The sequence below is a fragment of the Idiotropiscis lumnitzeri genome, chromosome 1, assembly GCF_059441095.1.
Source record: "Idiotropiscis lumnitzeri isolate Australia: NSW breed Sydney's pygmy pipehorse chromosome 1, RoL_Ilum_1.0, whole genome shotgun sequence".
NCBI classification, from domain to species: domain Eukaryota; kingdom Metazoa; phylum Chordata; class Actinopteri; order Syngnathiformes; family Syngnathidae; genus Idiotropiscis; species Idiotropiscis lumnitzeri.
The window spans coordinates 4727065-4752984 of record NC_142391.1 but is presented as its reverse complement, the minus strand read 5'-3'; the positions used below and the strand labels follow the sequence as shown (position 1 = coordinate 4752984).

Here is a 25920-nt window from a genome sequence, read left to right as displayed (position 1 = left end):
AAAAAAAAAATAAAAATATTATTCCACACACTTAAACCTTTTATTTATCAATCCTTTGTCATGCTGAGCAAGCCGTGTTTATCAGGTGGCTGATGGAGCTCCGGCCACAGTTTCTGTTTTGCACATTCGAATAACGTTATGAGTTTACGATTGGTTTCATTGGTCGACCAATCACGCGCCTTGTATGTGTGCCCGTGGATATGTACAAAGCATCTTTTAGAAACATGTCTTTCTGCAATATGGCTATATTTATTCTCTTTTTTTTTTCTTTTCATTAATATTTTGGAAAAATCCACGAAACACTGATGTCGCAAGTAATCTTAAACTGTTGCCAAGTACGCTTAAACTCGCGGCGGTCAAAGTCAAAACGGCAAATGTTCTGAAATTGGCACACAGGAAGGTTTAAATGGTGCAGAGTAGACGTTAAAACCAAATAATCTCAAAGACGGTTTCTGAAACGTTGCCAAGTTATCTTAAAAACAGGATGTAACCGAAATTATGCCGATTCCGATATTTGGCAGACTAGAATTCAGTTAACTGTCCGATTAATTGTTAAAAAGTATAATGGTTTAAAAAACAATTTTTTTTGGTCCCTAAATGCCTTCAACAATAAAGATTAGTATTACAGGTCTGTTTTATATGCTGTCCTTTAAAACAGCGTAAAAATCTGCAAAAATATGCAGATTTTCTTGCCAATAATATCAATTGATTAAATCGGCCCGCCGATTAATCGGTAAGCCCCCACTTAAAACGGTGCCCGGTAAACTTAAAATGGCACTGAGCAAGCTCCAACAGTGCAGAGTAAACTTAAAAATGTCACAGAGTGATCTTAAAACGGCGCTGAGTAGGCTTAAAACTGAATCCGAGGAAGCTCTCACCCTTAAACGAGAGAATGCGCGACAAGTGGCACGGCGCAAGCTCAGAAGGGCAAACAAGCTTCACTTGGCAGAGAGCAAGCAATAAAAGGCTTGCCAAGTACGTTTAAAATGGCGGCGAGAAAGCTGAAAATGGCGGTAGAGATTGTCTTGAATGAAGGCACGTCGGTTGGTGTGTTTGGCAAGCTGCACTTCCTGTCCAAAGCGTCCATCTCGTCAGGTCTTTGGTTGCTAGCGCGACATTTTGGTATTGGCGGTCCCTTTAGTGTTACTCTGTATTGATTCCAAACGACAAAAGGAGCTCCTCACACCACAAACTCGGGCACATCGTCACTGGTGAGGTCCAGGGAGAAGTACTTGCTGGTTCTCTTGATCCCGGCGCACTGGTCGGCCAAGCCTTGGTAGGCCCCGCCGCCGCCCCCGTCGCTCAGCTCCTGGGCGCATCCGAAAGTGTAGCTGTGCGCCGTGTCCTGGCACAGCTCGGCCCACTGAAGGCAGTCCTTCTGGTATAGGCGGACGTCGTCCAACGACTGGCTGTGGCGGTCGCTGGACGACGGCGGCTTCCTGCACGTCGACGTCTGCACGCGGGAAAACACGGGACGTCAGCCATTTGAGGATCTGCGAAGCTTAACACCCGGAGCCTCTCTGTTTCCCGTCTTGTTGTGTGCTAAGCGATCGTGGCTTATTTTTTTACAAATCGCCAGTACAGTCTTTGCAATACGCATGAGCGCCATCTTCAAGACTGGAACAGTATGGCCAATGCGTCATTATTTTTCAGCCTTGCCAGAGGATGTTTAAAGGACAACCTGAACCCGATTATGGTCAAAATTCCAATTGCGATTATTTTGAACAACATTGTAATCGCAATTATTCACCGTTAAGGAAAATCTCTTTTCATAGCGCTACTTTGGGACAAACAATAAGTAAACAGTTGTCTGTGTGAAACTGGAAATGAAAAATAAAAGACTCTGGCAAAATAAAAATCACAAAAAAAAGGTATTTAGAGGCTCTCGCTCCTTACCATGATGCGCCGCACCTTCAATTCTTTGCGGTACTTTCTTCTCTCGACCTGATTTGCTCTCATCAACCAAACGAGTGCTTTCGACTCCCGCTGTAGGGTGCGCTTGCTCATTATTTAGGCGTCTTATTTAAGCATGCTTTCGCCCCCTGGTGGTTGGATGACGACTTGTAAAGAATGTTTTCGATCAGCTACGCGACAGGGCTTGCATTTTAAATTGTAAATATCGCCAGGTTCAGCCAAAATTGTAATCCTGATTAAAATTGGATTCATTTTCACATTAACCATATCTCTAAATCTAACTCTACCTGCGGGAGGGACTCGATGCTTTGTCCTCTCATCTTGACGACCGTCTCAGAGGAGCTGGATGTGGACGAGCTGACATCTTTGACGATGAGACCTGCCGACATCGTATTGGAAACCTTGAGATCGCCTCAATAAGCGGCGAGGAGAAGAAGAATACGCGTTCTTACCGGATAATCCGTTGTTGAGATCGGGTGACATGTTCAACATGTCTTCAGTGATGTGGATGCACAGCTCCTGGTCCAGGGACATTTCGCTCAGCTCCTCGTAGTCTTTGGGGTCGTCCACCAGCATCTCGATCTCTGCAGGGATTAAAGGGAATTTTATTTGAAGCGTTGTAACCTTTTGGGAATTTACCGTGCTTTTCGTTTGACCTGTGCCACCTTTGGGGGGCATTAATGGTAACTTTGTTTTATCACGATGAATTTAGTTTTTTAAATTTAAAGGAACCTGCACGTTCCCTTTTATGAAGGTACAATTTTGAGGGGATTTATGGAAGTCATATGTTAATCTGCATTATTTAGTTACTGCGATGGAAACTTTATGACAATTTTAGTTTTATCTGCACAATATTTGGGACATTTCCCGATGACTTTTGATTCTAAAATTTCAATTTAACCTGATGAACTTTTGGCTGCTTATTTTTTTCATCCTGTTTTAACCTGCGCAACCTTTGGAGGATTTACAGTCGTTCCATTGTAACATACACAACTTTTGAGGTATGAAAATTCATTTTAACCTGTACCTCTTACTAGTAATTTGGTTTTAACCTGCATATTTCTTTTACATTTTTTTTTAAATTAATTTATTTATTTATTTTTTTTTATGATAGCCTTTTTCTTTCTTTTTTTTTTTTTAAACCAGAATGTAACTTTTGTCGGATTAAGTACCGTCATTTCCGGACCATAAAACGCACCAGCATATAAACCGAAGCAGCCCTTAGAAAAAAAAGAAAGAAAAAAAAGTATAATAAAGGTACATAAACAGATTGTTAAAACAGTGCCTTTTAACACGGCAACAACTTTGCTAATTAAGACAGAAAAGACCCAAGAGAAAAAAAAAAAGATTTATTTACGTATTTTCTGAACTATAGAGCGCCCCTAGTGGTGAAATAAAAATCCACAGAAAAGCAGCACCGTTGTATTAGCCGCCCGGTTCAAAATCTAGGAAAAAAGTAGCGGCTTATAGTCCAAAAAATACGGTAGATTCATTATGAACTGTGCAAATTGCAGTGTTTTGCCAATAGTAGGCACAATGACCATACCGTCGTCATCCATGATGCGCTCTTTGCCGCCGCTCTCCACGCCCGACGTGTGCGAGCTGCCGTGGCTGTTGGTGGACGAGCCGCATGTCCTCAAGGGCCCGTGGGGAGCTGGGTGGGGTGCGCGGAAGCTATCCGCCTCGATGCCCGACGTGTGCGAGCTGCCGTGGCTGGCGGTGGAGTGGCGGGACAGACGTTTGTGGCGGGAAACGCTGCCGCTGCTGCTGCCGCTGGCCCGCGAGCGCTTGTCCAGGTTGTCCATGTCCAGGTCCAGAGCGTCGCTTATGTATGACTCGCGGTACTGTTTCTTCTCTGGAAGTACGCATAGTGAAAATTGCAGTGGTTAATTTATTACAATGAAATCCCACGCTTGCACATTCATGGATTTTTGTTTGACCCCATCCACTGTTGTTCAACAAAAAAAATTGCCTATTGACTGCTATTTCGCTCAGGCCAAAGCCAGAAATTATTACGTCGCCACAATCTTGTGGAATATTTGTATTTCTTTTGTTCGGTTTAATTCATTGATAGGTTTTTTTCATCTGCGTTGTCCTGTTTTGTTGGAGGCCCGGGGTTGTTACAGACAGTAAATAAATATGTCGAAAGGGATAAACCAGGCGTGAGCAAACTGCGGTCCGGGGGCCACATGCGGCCCGTTAAACGTTTTAATCCGGCCCGCCGAACTTGAAGAAAATTAAATAAATAAACCTTGTTGATGTTTTATTTTCTAAATACTGTAGTGTTTCAAAGACAGATATTTTGTTGTAATGCTTTTGTTCACTTTCATTTAAAATGAAACATTTTTTTTTTCTCCGATGAGGTGAGGTTACCAAAACACTCCCTCCATCTCCTCCTGGTCCGGCCCCTCTGTCAAATTTTATAACCCATTGTGGCCCACCAATCCAAAAGGTTTTGCCCACCACTGGGATAAACAGTCACTCATGAACTTTAAATGCTGCCATCTTGTGGCATCGAAATGCAATTACAATCCCCTTTCTTAGAGCGGGGCGTAAATCATTCGCAGATTTCTGCGGCATTGTTGAGCCCCTGTCCTGCACTAAAAGCTGCGGTTGACTGCATACCAGGGGAAGGCTAATTGCTGACGCTAATGCTACCATGTGATACTAATTGACATTAATTGCCACATTGCAGTGTGGAATCTGAAGTAGAAGTCACACAAAATTTGTGCCTCAACCTCTCGAGATAGAGGCAAAGGATCCCCTTTTTTTTTTTTTTTTTACACAATTTGCTTTTGCTTTGACTTTTTGTGGCTCTTTCAGCTGACCACTAATAGCAGCGGTAAGCGTTTTCTTTTAACACTTGCAAGACTTACAACAATGCAAAAAAAAAGAGAAATGGATTAGGCATTTTAATACATCTTTGTAGTTCAAATTCAGACTGAATGGGGCTGGGTTATCTGGTCTTAAATTCTTGAACAAAAATTTCCAATTCACTATTCATTTTCTGCCCTTTGCTTATAGAAAAGGCAAATGACTATTAAATTAGTCATCAATATAATGAACTCACAGTTGTTTGCTTTTGCAAAGTATTACAAGCTTTTTATCTGTTCAATCGCCATTGTAATAAATTTGATTTTTTTTAGCTAATTAAATTAGCGGTTGAATATGATTTCTCTCAGTTTGCATCCATGTTCTAAGAGCAACAGGGAACTGGATTGGATTATTTGACTGACCTTCGTGTTCCTCCAGTCGGCGGACCTGCTTGAGGACGGGCTGCAGGTTCATGTAAAGTCGGTGGCTGTTGCTGAGCAGCTGCAGGAGGTGGCGGGAGCGCACAGGGCACCCGGTGTAGTAAATGAGCTTCCGGGCTGAGGGAAGCCCATCAGGGAGGATCTCAAACTTCTTTCCCTAAGAAGAAGTGCGCGGTTAACGACAAAGAGGAATGTGAAAACGAGACGCACATGAAAACCTCAGAGGAGGAACAAGTCGGCTCTTGAAACGTGTTCCTCGGCCAGAGACAACACTATCAGAGCTGACATCTGTTATCATTTCTCCCCAATTTTTTTTTTTTTTTTTCGATGAAGCGTTTGGCTGAAAACGTGGAAAAAACAGGCGACTTTTGGCTGGAGATCAGCTGACAAGCAGCTGTCCTCGGTTGCATTCAATGCACTCTGTGAGGCTCTTTTTGGCTTTCAAAACTATGAAAATGCGTTGTCATTTTTAAAAAAAAAAATCAAAATAGCAATGAAATAGCTCTTTCATAATTGGCAAAAATTGGCCTTTTTTTATTCACTTATTTTTTGCCTTTTTTTTGTTTGTTTTTTGACAAAATAAGATTACAACATAAGACAAAGAACTGACATTCAAACATCTTCCACACAATAAAAAAAAAATAAAATCTGATTTTTTGCCAATTTTTACGTTTGTTGTAAAGTTCCACTCATATGTCGACTAAAAATTATGTCACAGTCGCTCAGGAAACGACGGCTCACCTATTCTCTGAAGTTTGGTCAACTGTGATTTGAATCTTACCTCAAATGCCTCAAGCTCAATATAGTAATCAAGATGAATAATATTAAACATCTGGATTTTGATTATACTATTTTTCAACAAACAATATGGCAAGTATGACCAAGAGGGTCAAGAAGACAACCTCGACCCACATCCACCAGGATGATAACGATAAAGAAGTATAAACACGACTTTTGTTTTGTCTTCTTGCATCAGCCGGCTCAAGCGCCCCCTCAAACCAACGTAACATCTGGTGTTTATTGACCCGCGTGTCCCTCCGCCCAACGGTCGCCGCGGTGCACGGCGACGACGAGCTGAAAGCGCGGGCGTGGCCGCGGAACGGCGGCTCTTATTTGGGAGAGGCGGGAAAGAAAATGCAGAAGCCGAGCGTCTCGTCGGCGCCGTGCAACTAGGTCAAATGCAAAACTTCAAAACAAAACGGCGTGAAAGCGGACATGTATTTAGGGGAATACTGGAGTCTAGAGTTTGGATCACATTACTCACATTAGGCTTCGACAGCAAAATGGCTAATGAGGAAATGAAATTAATATGGCAAAGAAGCGAATTTGGTTATTAAAAAAAAAAAGCAAAGTCTGCATATATTGCTCATCCTCTGCAAAGAATGATTAAACTGAATGTGGCTTATTGAGAAGTTTATCTTTATGTGTGTATTTAACGTCCCCCTGCTGTCCAGCACGCGCACAACTGAATAAGCACCACTGAAAAAATGTGTTGAAATATCAGTTTTTTTTTTGTTTTTTTTTTAATAAAATGCAACATTATATAGTGATTTTTCTATTATTAAAAAATATATTTTAAATTTTTCTGGGGTATTTTAACTCATTTATTCCCAGAAATTTTCACCAGAGGAACCCCTCAATTCCAGCGTTTTTCTGGATGTTGACTGATTTTGCGAGGCAAACAGAATATTGTGTTCTAATGCTATTTAAAAAAAAAGAAAAAAAAAAAGACGTATAAATACGTCTTTGGGAGGTGGGGACTACGTTTTTGAAAACGTAGATGTATGTCTTATGGATCGAATGAGTTAAAGGGACTACAATGGACTAATTCCTTTCAATTCAAAGGGGAATAACGATTTGAGATACAAATGTTTTGAGTTACAAGCGTGGACACTGAATGTTGAAAATTAAGGCGTCAAAAAGTCGAAATAGGCCTTTGAACAAATGAACTAAGGACTTGTGCTGGATAAAAATCATCGATAAGGAGGTGTGCCTCTGTACTTGAGTCATAGAGTGCCGTATTTTATGAGTAGGTCTAGTTTGTGTGTGGGCAGGAAAAGCCTTCCTAAATCCCCGATTCGTTCCAGGGGCCTCACGGGGCTGATGCACAACAACCGTGAAAGAGAAAACGAAGCCTCGCCAAGTGAGGTTTCGGATGATGCGATGGCGTGCGTGACTCACCACGAAGACGAGCTTCCCCACGTTGGTCCACGGGAAGTCGTACAAAAGCTGCCTCACGGAGCCGATGTTCTGCGGAAAAAAAAATCAGGAACGATTAGTGACGGTGCTGACTGCTTTTGCTTTGGGATTAAATGGTAGCACATGCAGAGGCCGGCGAATGCTCTTCCCAGATGAACGATTGTACCTGGAATATTTGAATCCCGCGTAAAGTCAGTCCCAAAGTCAGCGATGCCTCCACTTCTTTTTTGTCCTAAATCAAAGTTATGTTATGTTTAATTTTTTCAAGTTTGGCGGGCCGGATCAAAACGTTTAAGGGCCGCATGTGGCCCCCGGGCCGTAGTTTTCCCACGCCTGATTTAATTCAAGAAAGGCTCACCTTGTAGAGTCTGTAGTAATGAACGGTGACGTCCTCGAGCTGTGCGCACTCCTTGATGTACTTGAGGTGCGCCTCGGAGGCTGTGAGGGCAAACTGGTCCTTGTGCATGTTGGGGATGTGTCTCAGGATGTAGTCGCGGCCGCGTTTGGTTATCACCTGAGCGAGGGGACGAGGGGAAGCGTCAGATGTGTTTATTTATGCAACATGAGGATAGTGGGAGGGGGGGGATTTAGCATGTGACGTCCGGTAAGCTGCATGTTGTTTGTCATTTCCTGTTGTGGGTTATGATAAGGAGGCAGATTGCAGGAAGTGTGGAGCAATCAGACGGGTGTGGTTTCATGACCCGGGAAAAAGACACGTGAAAAAAAAATGTGTGCCACTTCCAGCGACGAAAATACAATTCAGTGACCCACTTTTTTTTTTGTATCATTGTGCTTCATTGTGGTGGCACAGCATGATGAATGAGAAGCGTTAAGCAGCAAAGAGCACGCAAAGCTTTGAAACGCTCAGGAAAATTTGAGATCACACCCGGTCCATGTTGGATATAAAAGCAAAAAAGCATCACTCATCTGTCAAGTGACTGTCAAAATATGGCAACAATAATGTTTTGCGTACCACACTTTGAGAATCACTCGTCTAGGTCCCCGGTTAACTGCTTTTAATTGGAGCGCATTTGGGCACAATTATTTGAAGGTACACAAAATGCTCAGATGTTTTTGTTCAAGTTCATGAATTGGTCCCAAAATATTATTTGATGCAATTACCAGCAAAATTGAAATTGTTGTATAAATCATAAATTCCTTTCTAGGAAGTTACAACCTAATAACGAGAGCCAGCGCAACGTAAACTAGAAAATCACAATCACGACGTATTTTAGATTTGAGACCCTCGTTAAAAAAAAAAAAAAAAAAAATGAACGTGTGTGTGTGTGTGTTTTAAGACGTTTGAGAGTCCAGATGTGCAGCACCTGTTAGGCGCACTCACCCACGGGGGGAAGTAGGCTTCGGGTTCAAAGTATTTGCCAAAGTGCTTGTTCCGTTTGAAGTTGCCCAGGTCGGCTTGCAGGGCGAAGGCAGCCAACAGGAAGTAGGCCTCCTCCCGTTGGATGCACTGCGAAAGCAGCACCTGTTTCCTCAGGTGCCAGTAGTAGTAATACCTGGCGGCGCGGTCACTAAAAACAAACATTGTTGCATGTTAGTGGGCTGGTTGGATCACACCAAGAGATGAGAAGGCGGGACTTGCCTGATCAAGCGTCCGTTCTCCACGTAATACTGGGCTCTGAAGTGGATGATCATCGGAGGGCCAAACTGGTCGATTCCCTGTAGATGGTAGCGGTGTTTATTCTTTTCAAAAGGAGGAATTTCACATTTAACGTCACACTAGTAGCTCTGCGCTTGAGTTCCTCCAACAGGCAGGTTAAGGAACTGTCTAAACATGATGAAAGTGGATAACAATTTTTTTTTTTTTAGCTGTTCATGTTCTTAACTCATTCACTACCATTGACGGCTAAATACGTCAAAGATTTTTTTTTTCGACTTGGCTGGTCGTGAATGAGTTAACAAGAGTTTTAAAGTCTTGCTTTTCATTGACTGCAGGATGACAGTGGTTCTTAAAGTTGCACATAAACTGACGCGTCGCTCTCCAAGTATCACCACAATAAGCCAACATTGAAAAGTAGTCACACAGTTGGCTGAAGTGTTCATCAAATACAAGACAGAGGAGTTTTTTTTCTTCCTAAAAATATATTTACTGTTATGTAAAAATATGTAGAATTAACATTAACAGTCAACTGAAATATTAGGAAGTTTAAAAAAAAGGTATATTTAAAAAAAAACATTCAAATAACAGGAGCTGCACTGAGAAGTTCAATACAAACGGACTAGTAAAAGATTCAAAGGAAATATATTGCGGTTAAAACTCAACTCAACTAAACCAAAACAAAAAACAACAAAAAAAAAAACAACATACAACTGACCGGTACTGTACTGGGTTAAAAAAATATTTAGGCTACAGTAAAATTTGGATTGATTCTTTCACATACCACTAGAGGGTGCTACACACTGACGAATCAAAACCGCACAATAAAAAAAATATTAACAACAAAAATCTACGATCCATAAATTTTCCCAAAAATGAAATGAAAAAAATGAACAGAAAATAAACGTAATATTTACACATAATAATTTAAAATATTTTCTTTTTATATAATGTACAATGTAGACAAGTGCAACAGTGACATTTTGTTCAATACAACGGTTGATAAATCATTTTGGCGGGCATCAAATACTCCGATTTTCGCTTTTTGTGACAGGGCTCAGGTCCTTATCACTAATATGACCGGATAATCACAAGATACGCAATGAAACGCCATCTTGGATGTTCAGGCTCGAGCATACGTCGCTTCTTAAATGGACCCGATCAGGTTTCCTGATTTTTAAGCCGTATCGCCTTACGCCCGCAGCCTCGTTTGATGTTAAGTACCCGACTCGTTGATGTCGTTTGAAGATTTGTTCTTTGAAGAAGTGCTCGAGGCGACGCAACAGTGAGAAAAGACTACATCAAAAAACTTCTCATACTCGTTTTGAAACGTTTAATGATTGATGTGACATAATTAAGTGTTGGGGGTGGCAGTAGTCAAAGAATACCAGGAGTGGGGTTCGAACCCACGAGGACTATCGTCCATTGGATCTTAAGCCCAACGCCTTAACCACTCGGCCATCCTGGTGTACAATATGATCAACAATCATGTGAGTGAAGTGTAATATGCACAACAGTTACCTTGCTGGCTTCCCTCTTCCATTCTTTGGGGCAGTACTTGGACAGTTTCTGATCCAGTTCCATGTAAATGTGTTCATTGTCTGCGGAAAGAAAGGCACATTTTTAGTTCACAAGCTTCTTCTATGTTTTTTTTTTACTTCCATTAGAACAAAACAGATCATAAAGCCTTCAGGATGCAATATTTAATGTCACCTTTAATATTATTTGATCCTTAACTCATTAACTGCCATTGACGGCTTAGCACGTCAAATATCTTCTTTTTTTTTTTTTTAATCCAAAAATCTCCTTTTTTTTTTTTACCTCGGCTGGTAGTGAATGAGTTAATCATCTGTCTGTTCGTCTCACATGCCATCCTTCGGTCTACCGAATTAAAAAAAAAAAAAAAAATAAATCACAAACATTTGGAGATACATTTTTGAATTGGACGTTATGCATGTCCAGTGAAAAACACTCCACAAAATTTGGTGATTTAAAGCGGCGCGGCATGATGAGAGACTAGTTAGCACGTCCACTTCAAAGTGCGGCAGTGCAGGGTTCGATTCGTTCCCCGGCCTTTCTGCAGGGAGTCTGCATGTTTTCCCGTGCCGGCGTTGGTTTCCACCCACATTCCAAAAACATGCATGGTAGAATGATTGGATGCCATGAATTGTCCTGTGGTGCAAAAGCGAGTGTTTTTTTTATTTTTTTTTATTTGTGTGCCCTGCGACTGGCTGGCAAGCAGTTCAGCGTGAACCCTGAAGACAGCTGGGAAAGGCTCCAGCACGCCCGAGAGAAGCGGCTTTGATAATGGATTGATGGATGAAATATGTAATTTTTGTCCAACAAACAACAATTTTGGAGAGTAGTTCCGAGCAAAATTTTGAATTCTTATTCTTTTTTTAATTGTCATTTGCACAAAATTAAACAGTATTTATCCAGGTAAAGCAATTGAGAACAATTTAGCTTATTGTCACAACCGTACCAAACGTAACGGCAAATTTTCACTTAATTAATATTGGACAAACAAACAAATAATGCTGTTTTGGAGAAAAAAAAAGATGAAAAATGTGGGGCTTACAGTACGTCCTTTTTATTGGACAGTAACAATGCCTGTTACAATTTTTTATTTTTTTTTTGGTTTGGTCAATGAGACACTATCCTCAGGAATGTTTTTTCCCATAACAGAAATAAATTCCACAATGCAATTGTGTATTCAATGTATTAAAAAAATAAATAAATTAAAAAAAAAAATTTTAAAAAAAAGCCTCTTGCACTAGTTAATCCTCCGTCAGTTTTGGATGGACAGAAATGCCGCGTTCAAGTCACGGCAGTCACAACGAGCAGCGCGTTCTGAGCACCAACTGGTGTCCCGACCCCGTCTGAAGGCCATGAGGTGCGCTAGGGACTTTAGTTGGGGTGGTGCCAGCGAGTGTCACAAAGCGGCTGGGTGGCCGCTGTTTGCCTTGGGGATTTCACGCTGTTCAGACAAACACTTGAGGAATGTCCCACAATCAGACACACCGGCTCCGAGCCAGCGCACCGGCCGGCACGTCATTGGCTCATCTGGAGGCCAGCTGTCTAAAAAAAAAAAAAAGAAAAAAAAAAGTACTTTTCTGCAACACCCTCGCTCCCTCTACAGTTGCCCGCCAGCGTCATATGCCGTCCGCACGCACGCACGCACACACACGCTCCGTGACTCACACCCGCACAATGGAGCCAGTCAGGATGAGGAGGCCCGGGTTCATGGAGACCTGCATGACAGCTAGGTGAGACATGCTACATTGCGCTTTTCCCAGCCAAGAAGCCAAAATGCCAGGCCACGAATGTTTTTAATGCGTCTGTGGTCACAATGGGCACGGACGGCGTGACCACCCCCGTTGGGCCCGCCTGAAAAGAATCCAGTGAGTCCCAAGGAGAGATACACGGCAGACAGATTGTAAGAGCAAACAGTGGACTCACTTTGAATGACACTGAGTCCAAACAGGTGACAGTCCTTCAGTCTCAGGAGGTCACACACCTGGACCAACAGCTCTTGGCACAGGGTCTTCACCTGAGAAGGAGAGGAAGGAAGGAAAACCACATTTCGTCTGTTAGCAACATAAGGCTTGACGTTCTCTGCGGCCGTGGATTTCATTTCAATCAAAAGCATTATATGAAGAGGCTATATAAAAAAAATAAAAAAAAAATCCTTTGTGGGGTCACTTCTGATAGGTCAGAATTACTTACTAGTACAAAGAATGTTTTGTGATGATATTAAATGAAACTTTATATAACAAAAGTACAAGATGAATCTGTACTCTGTATCGTTCAAAGTGAGTGAATACTCGTACTAGTATCGGTTTGAAAAAAAAAAAAAAATGGAGTTGAACATTATCAGTTAATTGATTCTATTCACAAATCAGGTTTTATTTGAAGGCCATTTCAGGCCGACCGTCAGCTAATGCGAAATCAAAATCAGTTAGAACTGGTGCTGTCAAGCGATTACATTTTTTAAAAATAATGAATCGCAAAAAAATCCGTAATTTATTGCAATTAATCACATTTTGCAACTAGTATTTTTTTTGTGAAGCTTGTAACACCAAATACGAATTGTGTTTTAAATCCAATAATGTTCTAATAGCTTTCTTTGATCCATGAATATGATCTAAACATAGTCAGGCATTTTTCTTCAAAGTACATTTAAAATATTCAATCGCGTGAATTTTTAAAAAAATTAATCTCAAGTTAACGCTTTAATTTTGACAGCCCTAGTTATCACCAATCAAAAGTGACATTTATTTCCACCTGCAAGCATACTTTTTTTTTTTTTTTTTAGAAAATCAATTCATGAAAAGAAGGGTGCCTGCCAAATGTACCAATTGGCGTTAATGGAAACCAGTTTTGGCAGATGGAGCTGTGGTGTGATTTCAGATTGTATTACCGAACCTAAAGATATTATCATCCGAAACACAAAAAGTCAAAAATTCCAACATGACCAATGGCGGGCCGACGTCAACATTCGCAACCAATCAGCTTAGCGACTTCTTTTCTCCACAGACACATCATGCGCGTTCCACTCACATTGACTATGACGTTGAGCGTGTCGTCATTGGGCAGAAAGACGCAGACGCAGCGGCGGTCCTGCATGGCTTTGTTGTTGTGGAAGCTCACTTTGTTCATCTTCGTGTGCCCCCACCCCCTCCTCCTCCTCCACCGCTACCACCACCACCGACGCGCCGACGTCAGCCGCGCTTCAGCAGTCGCCCGGAAGATGAGCATGGAGATCACCCGGCTGTGCTCGACCACTGTGGAGACACAATGACGCGCGGCGTGAGAAAGGAAGGTCTGAGAACAATGGGGACGCATCAACACCTCTTCCTGAGAGGAGATAGGTTGCTCTTTGTGGTGACTTTTTAGATGCATGTTTGTATTTTCGGAAGCGGATTGGGCGCGCTCAGTTTGGGCTGGTCGAGGGGTTTGGCTGCACTTTGTGGGGACTTTTTATTTGCTCAGGTAAAATGTGGGGACTTTTTGGGTGATATGTACCAATAGATCAGGCGTGGGCAAACTACGGCCCGGGGGCCACATGCGGCCCATTAAATGTTTTAATCCGGCCCGCCAAACTTGGAAAAAAATTAAATGAATAAACCTTGTTAATGTTTTATTTTTCTAAATACTCTGATGTGCCAAAGACATATATTTTGTTGTAATGCTTTTTTTCACTTTCATTTAAAATTACATGTGTTTTTTTTCTCCGATGAGGTGCGATTACCAAAACACTCCATCCATTTGTTCCCGGTCCGGCCCCTCTGTCAAATTTTAGAACCCATTGTGGCCTGCCAATCAAAAAGTTTGCCATCCCCTGCAATAAATGAACTAGTGACGCTTGGGGTGAAATTATTCGAGAGCTGTTTTTATAACTTGGCGATGGCTCGCTTCCATAAACCAGGAAATGGGCGTGTGCAGTGGAATGATGCCGCATCGGTTAAGAAATGCCTACACACGGATGTCTACTAAGTTTTGCACTTGTATTGGTCGCATCAGCGCACAATTTGGTCGCACCCCTTTTTTTTGGGGGGGGGGACAGTGTGACCATATTTTTTTATTTAAAGTTAAAGACTTATGGGGGACAAACTGTTGTTTCGCATGGATTAAGATTTACAGTGACTCAAAATATATTTGCAAAATATTTCACTGTACCAACCAATTTAGTCTGCAACAAGCAGTGGTTGACAAAACAATGATTCCGTTATTTTGCATTCAACTAAAAACCCCAAAGCTTTGCTTGTATGTCAACATTTTGTTCAACTCATAGGAGCCAGGGTCTCACAATTATTCACACAAATACATTCACAATTTTCCCGTTTCAAAATTCGCCAAGGCTTTACAAGTCGTGAAACCGAACACGACCGTAATTTGTGAACTTCAAGCTTTCTTTGCATCGAAGGCAAAAGACATTCTAATTCTTCTGCTGCTTCTTTCGTCTTCTATGGCGCTGCCGTAGCAAGGGCCGACGAGATCGCAGCAGAAGAAGAAGGTGTTCTGGGTCAAGACAAGGCAAGCTCCAAATGCACCGGATGCATTCGGAAATATGCTCTGAGCGCGAATTGGTTCACGCCCACCGATCGTTAATTCAGAGTGCTACAAAAAAATGGTCGCCGTGAACCATTGCACGCTCCGAGCATATTTCCAGGTCCGTTTGAAGCTTTTTTTTTTTTTTTTTTTTTTAAACGTTCCATGTTTCTGAACTGTCGGAGTGGAGCGGAGCGTGCTCACTATTTCCAAACACACCCACAGGCAAGAAGGCGGTACGGTGCTCTGTTGTTGCAGCGGGAGCGTGCACGAGGAGAAGACCGTCCAAAAGTAGTGAAAAGGACGACTTTCGAACAGGTTTTAAAAAGCAAGACTGGAGAGGGCGAGAACAACCGGAGGAATTTTTTTACCAGTACACACTGACACGTTTGAGCTCTTCCTACATCTGTCGGCCAATCAGATGATTGAGACGTCACGGCGCCGGTCGGCTGCGTTTTAGAATCATGGTTCCATTGGTGTCAATGGAAAAGTGACCACTCTGTTCCCGAGTGGAACCGCTAAAGTTTTAAGGGGATCGTGTACGCTTTTGGGGACGTCTGAGAGGCTGCGATGTGCTTTCCGGGGACTTTTGAGGGGCATCAATCGCTTTTGTTTTGTGGGGACCACTATGGAGTGACATTGACAGAGAGCGTGAGGTGGCGAAGAGCTTTCCGAGCGGTGTGAAAATTCTCAGGCAGGACAAAAGAAGGTCGTGGTACAATCAGGGCATCAACACCTCATCCCGCTGGAAGTCATTCACCTCCAAGGCTTCCGCCATGTCATTCCTAACAGATTGGGAAGTTTTGGGCGGGTTCGAATTACAGCGGAAGAAGAAGGAATTAGCCTTTAAAAAAGAAACAAACACACCTGTTATGGTAAAACGTGTTCAGAGACATATTGACTTTACGGCTACTAAAGGCTACTCTATGTAGCATTAGCATGAGAGAGGAAGTCTGCTTTGTCAGCACAGATTTGTGACCATGAATTCACACACACACACACACACACACACACGACTGTGTTCGTATGATCATGCTATCCAGCAGCTGTTGTTATGAGATTAATGAGAAGCAAGCTACTTCTAATGACCAACATTAGAAGCGCCAGAAGGCTCTACATCTGGCTTACCAAGAAGTACAGTAAGGTACGGTTCACTTTGGTTCGATCCACCCCCCCCCCACTCCCCCCGCACCTTTTGAAGTAACGTAACGTGAATCAATTTCATCGAGGCTCAAAATGTTGCAATCATCCCATTATAAGATTCTGTCATCTGATGTGTAAAGCGAAATCCACCGCTTTTTAATACAACTAAAATAAAGTAAAACTACTCAGGGAAATCCACCGCTGTTTAATACAACTAAAATAAAGTAAAACTACTCAGGGAAATCCACCGCTGTTTAATACAACTAAAATAAAGTAAAACTACTCAGGTTTTGAAGATGCCAAACAGAGAGGGTACAGCGCATTGTTTCCAGAGCGATACTGTAAACCTTGACTGATACCGTAGTGCTTCTGTTTTGACTTCCTACCCCCTTAAAAATGCTAAACACTTGTGGAGCTGACGTTCTCGTGAGATAATTTCACAGAGTGTCCCATAGTGTCGTGATTGTTTGACATGCTGAAGCATCATTTTGGTTGATCTCCCACTTTTGGTATGATGGGGGTGTTCAAATGTCAGATTTCATGCGAGACAATGTTGAATCTTTCTTTCTGAATGAATAGACAATTGTCGGCGGGCACGATTGGGATTGCGGCAAAAGTGACTTTTGTCAGGATGACGTCGGCGCGATTCCCACTCGGTGTCCTCGTTTAGTTGTCTTGTGATCGACTTGTGAGCAGCTTTTGTTTCTGTAAAACAGTAGCGGCTTTACAGAAGAAGAAGTGTGTGTTTGTTTAACCGTTATTCCTCCAGGTAAGGAAATTGAGAAAAGATTCTACACTCAGATGAATCCACCAGCTCTATATCACAGGGATGTTTGTTTTTTTTTTTTTTAAGGACTTGTTGTGTCGCGCTTCATGTGTACTTTTTAGGGGACTGAGTGCTCCTTTAAGAGAACTTTATCGAAAATTGCACTTCTTGGGGAAGTTTCAGGAAGTCTGGTGCAATTTCTGGGGACTTTTTAGGGAATTCGGTTAGCTTTGTGGACATTAAATAAGGGATTGGGTGCACATTTAAAAGAATCAGTTGCGATCGGTGTTTTATTTAAAGGCTGAGTTAAGACTTTGTTGAGACTTTTTATGGGAAAGATTGTAGGGCTGATTTAAAAAAAAAAAACGATTTGAATCGATTTTTCTTTTTATAGCCCGATATCGATTTATGAACCATATATTGATACTTTTAATAGCAACCTTTTCCAGATAAATTTACATGACTACGTGAGATCTTGTCACTACGCTCAAGTCGCGTGTCAAAACAAAATGGCGGAAGCAGTGAAGTCAGCGCCAACGAGCCTGACGGCAGATCTGGTTGTGTTCTTGATTTCATGTTAAATAAAACGATTAATGTAACGGGTTCAATTCTTAATGTAAATAATATTTTTAGGAACGCACCAAGTTACAACAAGATTTTGTACTAATTTGCAACGTTGGTTCTTCTGGGAATGCCTTCCATAAAGTCAAATTGGTACTGCGTGAAATCCTTGATTGAATCAAAAATCAATCAAAGTGAATTATGAATCGAAAATCGAATCGAATCAAGCTTCGAAAAATCGATTTTGGAAATTTGAATCGATACCCAGCCCTGATCGATTGTATTCATGCAGACTTTTAATTGAGCTTCGTAGAAAACTACTGTCACTATTGTTCTTCTTGTGTGGCCCTAAAAAAAAAGTGTTGAACGCTGAGTAGAGCGGTTTGATGTGAGTCAGCCATAACCGAGTGAAGTCATCTTCTAATGCGTTTAAACATCTGCACACGAGACCACAGAAGGCCACGAAAATTCTCCAACCAATTAGGGCGAGTGAGGTAGAGTGGCGGATAATCACATTAGCGGCGCGCGTAAGTGTGATGCAACACCAGCGCGGGTCAGAACACAAAAGAGCGGCCAACTGAGCTTCCTGCGGTCTTTTCAGCGTCGCAAACAGAGATTCTGTCAACGTGGCAAACCTCTCAGCATCAGAGCTTGTCATCAAATCCCACAAAAAGGGCTACAGTGAGTGAGAGAGAGGGCCTCTCTCTCACAAACTATGCAGGTTCTCTTTCTCAGCTTCTGACACAGGATGGGTGACTGCGCCCGCTGCTGCATGGAATCGCGAGTTAAAAGGAAAACTTCCTCAGCTTTGGAGATTTAAAAAAAAAAGAAAGAAAAAAGCGGATCCCCCGAGGGGGCTGTCACTGCGCCGCAGGTAGAGGAAGTGTCAATGCTGAATAAAAAGAGAGCGAGAGAGACGGCGGTAGCGTTCAAAGACGAGGGCCATGAAAAGGAAAAAAAAAAAAAAAAAGGGAAACGTGCTGCAGTCAGGAGAATTCCTCGCTCACATCTGCTTCTCGTTCCGACAATGGCGACCATTGATTCGGGACGCAGCGCCCACAAACTGCATTCCTTGTTAGCGTCCCACAACTGTCCAAATAACGACATAATAAACGGTCAAACTAATGCTAAACTCGACTAAACCGCATTCAATCAATTCCAGTCAGCTTGCACTTCAATTGACAAAGTTTATTTTGTGCCGATCGATTCAGAAAAAAATATCCAATTGCCATTTTTTTTTTCACTCAATATTGCCATCACGATTTAAGAAAATTTAATTAGAGTTGTTAACTCATTAGACACTTTTAGTTGCAGTCTTGTAAGAGTTCTCAACAACAATTTGCAAAATCCTACCAAACAAGTGTGACCTGATCTCAGAAGTCAATAAATCATAAATCAAATTACAACAATAATGCAACCAAATGTGTGGCATTAGAATTAAACTTTTCAGGTTTGATGAAACAATGATATGTAAACATGTGAACTGTATTTCTTAAGGACTCAAAAAATTTTTCTTCCTGGTATGGGGGGGTCGATAACATAAAATAATTGAGAAGCACTGGTTTAATTGTTCATCCCCATTGTACAGCAACTGCATCGTCACTTTGCCGAGTGTTCAAAAATAAAAATAACTTTAGCTCACGAGCCACGAGCGAGATTGTACCAAGCAAATCCACGGAATGCAGGCTACAAAGTTGGTTGAAAAGCACGGCAGCTGCTGTATCACCTGCGCTGAAAATGCCTTGTGAATAAAAATTACAAAAAAAAAAAAAAAAAAAAAAATCACCATACAAAAATAACCTTGGATGATGAGCCACATGCTGCTTCATCAAGTTAGAAATGTATAAGACAAATGTACGGAATGCAGTAAATACATATTAACTTGACGGTTGCTGTCTTACTTAAAATAAAACAGGACTGGTCCCCAACCACAAATCTGCGGCCCAGACAGACGAAGGTTGGCCGGTATAATGCTTGTCACGAAGCATATACGGAAAACGTCCGTTTCCACCCAGGTGGGAATGTTCAAAAACGCTGAATGCTTTGGTATACTCCTCTTTAAACGCGGCCATGTGGTAAGCGTACACTTTGCAGCCAGGATGTGCTCAAAAAATGAATGAAGAAAAATCATCCTGACTTGATCTTAATAATATAAACGATGCAGAAAATGGCGTTTTAATCGCCCGAGGAGGGAGCGGACTCGGACACCGCTATATATCGCACCCCCTGGAGATGTTTAAAGGACTCTCTTCAAAAGGTCGTGACTTTTTCCCACGACCAGGAGAGCTGTTTATTCAGCTGAAGAGAAAATGCCGCTGAGCTTGACGACTGGCTCTAAATCACAGCGGTCACGCGGCGGCTTTAGCCTTGACGGTGATGCTTAGGATGACTCTTTCTTCCCTCCCCGTAAAGCCGCTAGACGGTAGGCTGCGAGTCGGATATAAACAGGAAAAAGAATTTAAGCGGCCCACACTCAATGTCTTTTTTTTTTTTTTGCGGATGTCATGGGGTAAGCATACTCCAGTGCGAATTGTGCGATCATTCGGTTTGGCACCTGTTAAAAGATACTTAGTGACAGATCTGGACCAGCTTGCCCGTAAAATACCAGGCGTGTTTTAGCCCTTAAGCCTAATCTCCAAAAGCAAGACGACTCTGATTTTCAGATCTCAAGATCAACTAGCAGGTTGGCGCAACAGAAAGTCAGGCGTCCATTCCGTGCGCTACCGTCGTGGGAGTCTCACAAAACTGTCAAGTGAGTGGCTAGTCAAGGATTGGATTCTGAGTGACCTCAGGCTTAAAGCACAACACTGTCACTGCAGATGCAGCGTGGCGACACATATCCCGAATACTTGGTCAGGCCACCTTTGGAACGCCAACTAACGCTAATCGCGAGAGTCCCTTGAAAGAGCCGACAAAAACCAAGCCCCGGTTGGTAGAATTCTACTAATTATCATTTTCTTGAGGGACTACTTGTATGTGAAAAACCACAAGCATCTGTAAGCACCGATAATCTTAGATTATACATTTTTTTGTATTTATTTAATGAGCGGCACGGTGGACGACTGGTTAGCACGACGGCCTCACAGAGCAGAGGTCGTGGGATCGATTGACGGATCGATGGAGTTTGCATGTTCTCCCCGTGGGTTTTCTCCGGGTACTCCGGTTTCCTCCCACATTCCAAAGGCATGCATGGTAGGTTATTTGAACACTCTAAATCGTCCCTAGGTGTGGGTGAGGCAGCGAATGGTTGTTCGTCTTTGTGTGCCTTGCGATTGGCTGGCAACCAATTCAGGATGTACCCCGCCCACTGCTCGAAGACGCTGGGATAGGCTCCAGCACTCTTGCGACCGTCGTGAGGAGAAGCAGAAATTTTTTTAATCATATCGCCGGCGACCCGAGTCAATATCAGGTGACTAAATTGGCTACGAAAGCTACAATGACGCTAATTTATGTTGCGGTGATGACGGGAGCTTAACGGAAATGCCGTTTCACTGCACCTTGCTACCTGGGGTGCAGCGATATATGCGTTTGAATTTTCGGGGTTTGGAACATTCGGCTCTGCTCAGTCCCTGGCTAGAGGATCTCATGGCTATCGATATAGTTTTCGGTCGTACTTCAAACTTAACTCATTTGGAATGGCATCAAACAAACAGAGAAAAGTCACCCATTAAGCGCCTTTGTAAAATGTTCATGGGTCCATTTTGGGCCGATAGGTTTGACAATACAATACAACTTTATTTAAATAGCTTGAATAGCTTTCCATGATGGTGTATCTGTGCGTCACCAGGGTTATTATAGATTTGGAATTTTAATTATAGTTAGGTTTTATTTTGTTGTAATTAGTTTTCAGGGCGGGTTTGTCAATTTTTATTAGTTTTAGGTTTTTTGAAAACACTTAGTTTTAGTTTAGTTTTAGTTTTTTTTTAAATTGTTTTACACATGTTCAAGATTAAAAAAAAAAAAAAGACTATGCTAAGTATTGTGCAGTGAAAATTCGACAAAAATATTTCAAAACATATTGATAATAGAGGGTACAGTTTACGGTTTTAACAGTCCACAGACTTTGAATCACAATAAGCGGCGAGCAAACCATTTCTAAAGTTAGATGGTGGCATGCACGAATGCGCCCTAATTGTAATAACGCTAGGATGCCTTCTTTGCTTAGTTTTAGTTAGTTCTGTAAACGTAAAATGTAGTTTCAGTAAGTTTTTGTTTTTCTAAATCATTTTAATTTTTTTTCGAGAACATTTTTTTTTTCTTTTCTTTTTAGTTTGAGTTATTTCTTGAGTGTCGCCAGGGAGTGGAAGCTCTAATGGTAACACTGTTTGGGAGTTATCTCAGTCATTAGATGTCCAACCTGTGAACATTTTGTACGTACCGCGACGTACTCATCTTTTGTCACGAACAATATCTTAAGTGAGTCAAATCTCTGCTCTTTGGTAATAGCGTGTGACAAGTCTTTTCTTGAATAAACAAAAAGAGCATACCTTCATTCGTGAGTGGCTGCTCTGCATGTGGTTTGGATTCAAGTGAGAGCGCACACACACACACACGCACCCCCACACAAATGCAAAGCAGTACAAGTGAACATGTTAGAACAGACCCAGTTCCCCGCCCAGCGCTCGAGCCCGAACCGCGCGTGAATAATTCCGCAACACGCCGCAGAGACGTCAACCCGGCCATTACGCGCGCTCGAAATAGAGCGCGACAGCCTTTAAGGAGAGGGTTAAGACGCGGGCTGCAATTACAGCAAAGCCCAAACCCTGCTTGTTTTGATCACAGCCTGCATTTTGACAGTTTGCTGCCGAGTCCCATGTGGCGTTTTCATACCTGGAAGAGGTCTCGTTTCCCAGCAAAAGTTTGCGCCCAACTGCAAGAATGTTTAAAAGCTTGGCGGAATGTCTAACAGCATCCAGCTGCGTGCATCCACCTGGTCGCCAGCCAGCGAATGAATCTATCAAGCGGTCATCGAAGGCTGACCTCAATGGAAGGAAAAGGCATAATGAAAAGCAGCATGCGATCAAGACGCGGGGAATAAGGGTCTTACAAATAGGTTCGCTTCCCCACTTCCTTGAAAGGACCAGAGGAGAGGGGAAAAAAACACAATCCAAGGAAGGAGAGACAAATGCAGGAAGAACTGAGACATTTTTCTTTTTTTTTTGGCAAGCACATTTCAGAAACAATGTTGAGCCTGCTAATTATGCGTTAAGTGTTAAGTCACAGGTGTTTTTCAGTTCAATGACTATGCAGTTTTATTTTTTTTTTTAAACTATGAGGACTTAAAAAGACAGTAAATCAGCCCTGGTCTAGTTACATATCGAAATAATCCAGTTTTTTCTTTGTTTGTTTGCTTGCTTTGATTACAGCGTTCAGCGCTGACAAAAGAACCGCAGATCCAAACTCTTATGGGTGAAAGTGTAAAAGCATCCTTACGCCCGTGAGATACAAGACTAACGATAGAAGTCAGACACGACTACTTAGACAGTGTCCCCCTCAGCCTTCCGAGTCAAGGTCATAAATGAGGCCGAAAACCAAAATATATGCACTTTTTCCATCCGGCTATTTTATCAACAACTTTAAAAGCCAACTTTTTCAAACTCCTCAAGTTGAAGCATCAATCGAGTGTGCTTGTGTGTGTTTGTGTATATATTCAATGGGTATCGTGCGATATCTTCCAAGTGTTATGATGTGTGTGTTTGGTGTTAAGATTCTCACCTCAACTCACTACACCTTCTCAAATAGTGGGGTGGGCCCCCCTGGGGGGCGCGTGTGACCCTGGGGAACATGCTTTTTTTCCGCTGTCTAGTCTACTACAATAAAGTGTAATTGCACATCCACTCCAGTAGTTGGCAGTGGCGCTCTCATTGCACCAATGTGCGCAACGAGTATTAACTCAACGGGGTCGGTTAATTTTTTAATAAAAATGCTATTATTTATACTTAAGGCGGAGAGTGGGTGGTGGTGGTCGGGGGGCGAATTGTTTTCTTTTTGCTAGAGGAGGCGAAACAGAAAATAATTGAGAAGCACTGCATTACACAAATAATACATACGGTAATTACACTGCAATAGAACAAATTTCTTGACTTTCTTTTTATAATGCCTTATACAGTACAGTGCCATAAGAATAATAGTTTTTTTGGGTGGATGCAACAGATGAATAGTATTTCAAATAATATGAATGGAGAAAATATATAAGATATAAGAGTAAACAGAACAAATTAAACTTTTATGACAAGGTACCACTGAACATGAACAATTTATAAAGTGAGTCCACACTACCAGATGGAAGACTCTCCTTTCCTTACATGGCGGAGTTTTCGCATCCGCCAGTTCCCCCCCCCCCAACCCCCGGGGCGCTGTCAATCTTGCCGTTGTTGACTTTAAGAGCGAGTGAGTCCCGAGTGAATACAAAGCAAACAATAGCGCCGACATCCACTAAAACGCGGATATAAATCAAATCGATCCGAGAAACTTTGGGAAGACTTTTGCGCCTTTATCTTCCTGCATTCCAACCATTCATCTCAATGAGTCATCAAAATACACAGTGAGCATCCTCGGCCACACATTTCCTCCTCGTTTCCTACTTTCACAGCATTCATCCTGTCCAGACACATGAAAAAAAAAACACTTCTGTTCACTTTTTAACAGAATTTGGGAATGAGAAGCACAATATCCAACGGTTATTATGCAACACATAAAAGGTGACAACGTGGATTCACTCCCACCACACAGCGGGCGCACTGCCTAGCTATTGCTCCTGTCCTGTCCTAACCTGTCCTGTCCGACTCCTACATAATGTTATCGCCCCTCCTGTTGTGTTATGAGTCAAACTGATCACTTTTAAAGTTTAAAAGTACATTACCACAATGCAAAAAACATTTGTAAGGGATGAAAACTCTATGATTTACTTGTTCTTTTTCTCATCTTTAGTATTAAAAAAAAAAAAAATGTCTTATGTAGCCACTTTGCTTTGCAAATATACACTCACTCGCATTGCATTATACACACACGATATGAAAAAGTCTGCCGGAAGTGTTCAACATTTACGTAAAAAAAAAAACAACAACAAAAAAAAACATTAAAACGCCTTCCCCCTGACAATATTTATCACCCGTGACTATTTTTGGTAGACCAAAGAAACAAGTTGTGTTGAGGGTCATTTTGACCCATTTTAAAGTGATATAAAATCTTGATTATGACAGGTGTGACACAGGCGTGTGAAAGGAGGTCAGAAACGTGTAATTAACGCTTTTTTTCGCAATATTATGCTTATTCCCACTTTTTTTTTTATTTCCATTTCTATAATTTCGTCCCAATTTATTAAAAACAAAACATGAATACGCAACATGATGATTTTTTGTGAATCCACCAAAACTAGTCCACATTGATCACCACTTTGGCTTAATAACGTAATGTTTTCCTTCAACGTGGCATCTGTAAAGCTGCATACACACCATTTTGTCATCGTATATCATTTGAATGAATCTGTGTGGGTGTGTATCGTGTGTCTCATTGTAATTACGCAACAACAAGGGAGGAAATTAGCACTACCCCAAAGAATGTGGATTTCTCGCAAGGGAGAACTTAAGGAAAAAAATAAGTTTCTGTTTCATCATCGCATGTAAAACAAGATTACATAATTAGAGAGGCTACGAAATTCCTCAAATGCCCCCCCCCCGACTTTCCCCTAAAAAAAAAAAAAGCAAGCAGAAAGTGGCCAACTTAAATTCCATGGCAACATTCCCTGTGCTTTAACGCTGGCAGCATCATCGAGTTACGTGCTCGAACACGGTTTAACAACGTGTTCCAATAGCCTACTTGTAAATATAAAACTAACTATAAAACAAAACAAAAATAAAATGTGGACATTTTTACGAGTTTTACACTGTGACGTCTCAGCGAGACCTAGCTTGGATTAAGTTTTCTTTTTTTTAAGAGTCCTCATGAACAACCACCAAAACTCACCTTTTCCCGAAGAAAAAAAACGACGTAACTCCTTGAAAACGGGTTAATCCAGACGCGGTGTTGTTAGCAGCAGAGGGGGGAAAAGAAAGGAACAAAGATATCCGTGATGCTGAAAAGGAAACTTTTAAATACGACGGAGGTGACCTAACCTGGTCGACTCGCGCCACATTCTGCTCGAGCTCGAGCTCCTCTTCTGGTTTTACTGGAGCTCGAAGAGGGGGGGTGTATGGCAGGGGCGGACTGGAGAAAGAGGACGAGGTCATATAAAGAACAAGGCCGCAGAATGTCACATTTACGGTTGGATTCACGTTTCAATTGATCTTTTTACAGAAATATGTGTTATTACGTCTTGTTAATATAAAAAAATCACGAAACGCAGTGGTGGTACATTTTAAACTCCCCCATTTGCATCGGAATTTGGTATCGTCCAAAGCGGTCTCTCATTCCTTTCG

At 41.9% G+C, this 25920-nt stretch overlaps 1 protein-coding gene and 1 non-coding gene across 2 annotated transcripts; both read right to left on the bottom strand.

Annotated features, from left to right (window-relative positions):
* Positions 1–216: 216 nt before the first annotated feature.
* Positions 217–25627, bottom strand: frmd6 (FERM domain containing 6). The gene is made up of 14 exons (XM_088312120.1): positions 25469–25627; positions 13543–13766; positions 12442–12532; positions 10504–10583; positions 8968–9044; positions 8710–8896; positions 7726–7881; positions 7534–7599; positions 7350–7418; positions 5151–5325; positions 3461–3769; positions 2367–2498; positions 2202–2293; positions 217–1453 (listed from the first exon to the last, which is right to left on the bottom strand). Exons 2-14 carry the CDS (start codon positions 13639–13641, stop codon positions 1181–1183), a joined length of 1806 nt encoding a protein of 601 aa, XP_088168246.1. The 5' UTR covers positions 13642–13766; positions 25469–25627; the 3' UTR covers positions 217–1180.
* trnal-uaa (transfer RNA leucine (anticodon UAA)) lies at positions 10368–10450 on the bottom strand. Its single transcript has one exon. It is a non-coding gene; the product is annotated as a tRNA-Leu (tRNA).
* Positions 25628–25920: the final 293 nt, after the last annotated feature.

Coding starts and splice junctions, on each gene's coding strand:
- frmd6 (XM_088312120.1), bottom strand. CDS start 13,641: ATGAACAAAGTGAGCTTCCACAACAACAAAGCCATGCAGGACCGCCGC. Junction 7,882..8,709: donor AAGCCTACTTCCCCCCGTGG/GTGAGTGCGCCT, acceptor CCCCTCGCTCAG/GTGATAACCAAACGCGGCCG. Junction 2,499..3,460: donor GCGCATCATGGATGACGACG/GTATGGTCATTG, acceptor TAATCCCTGCAG/AGATCGAGATGCTGGTGGAC.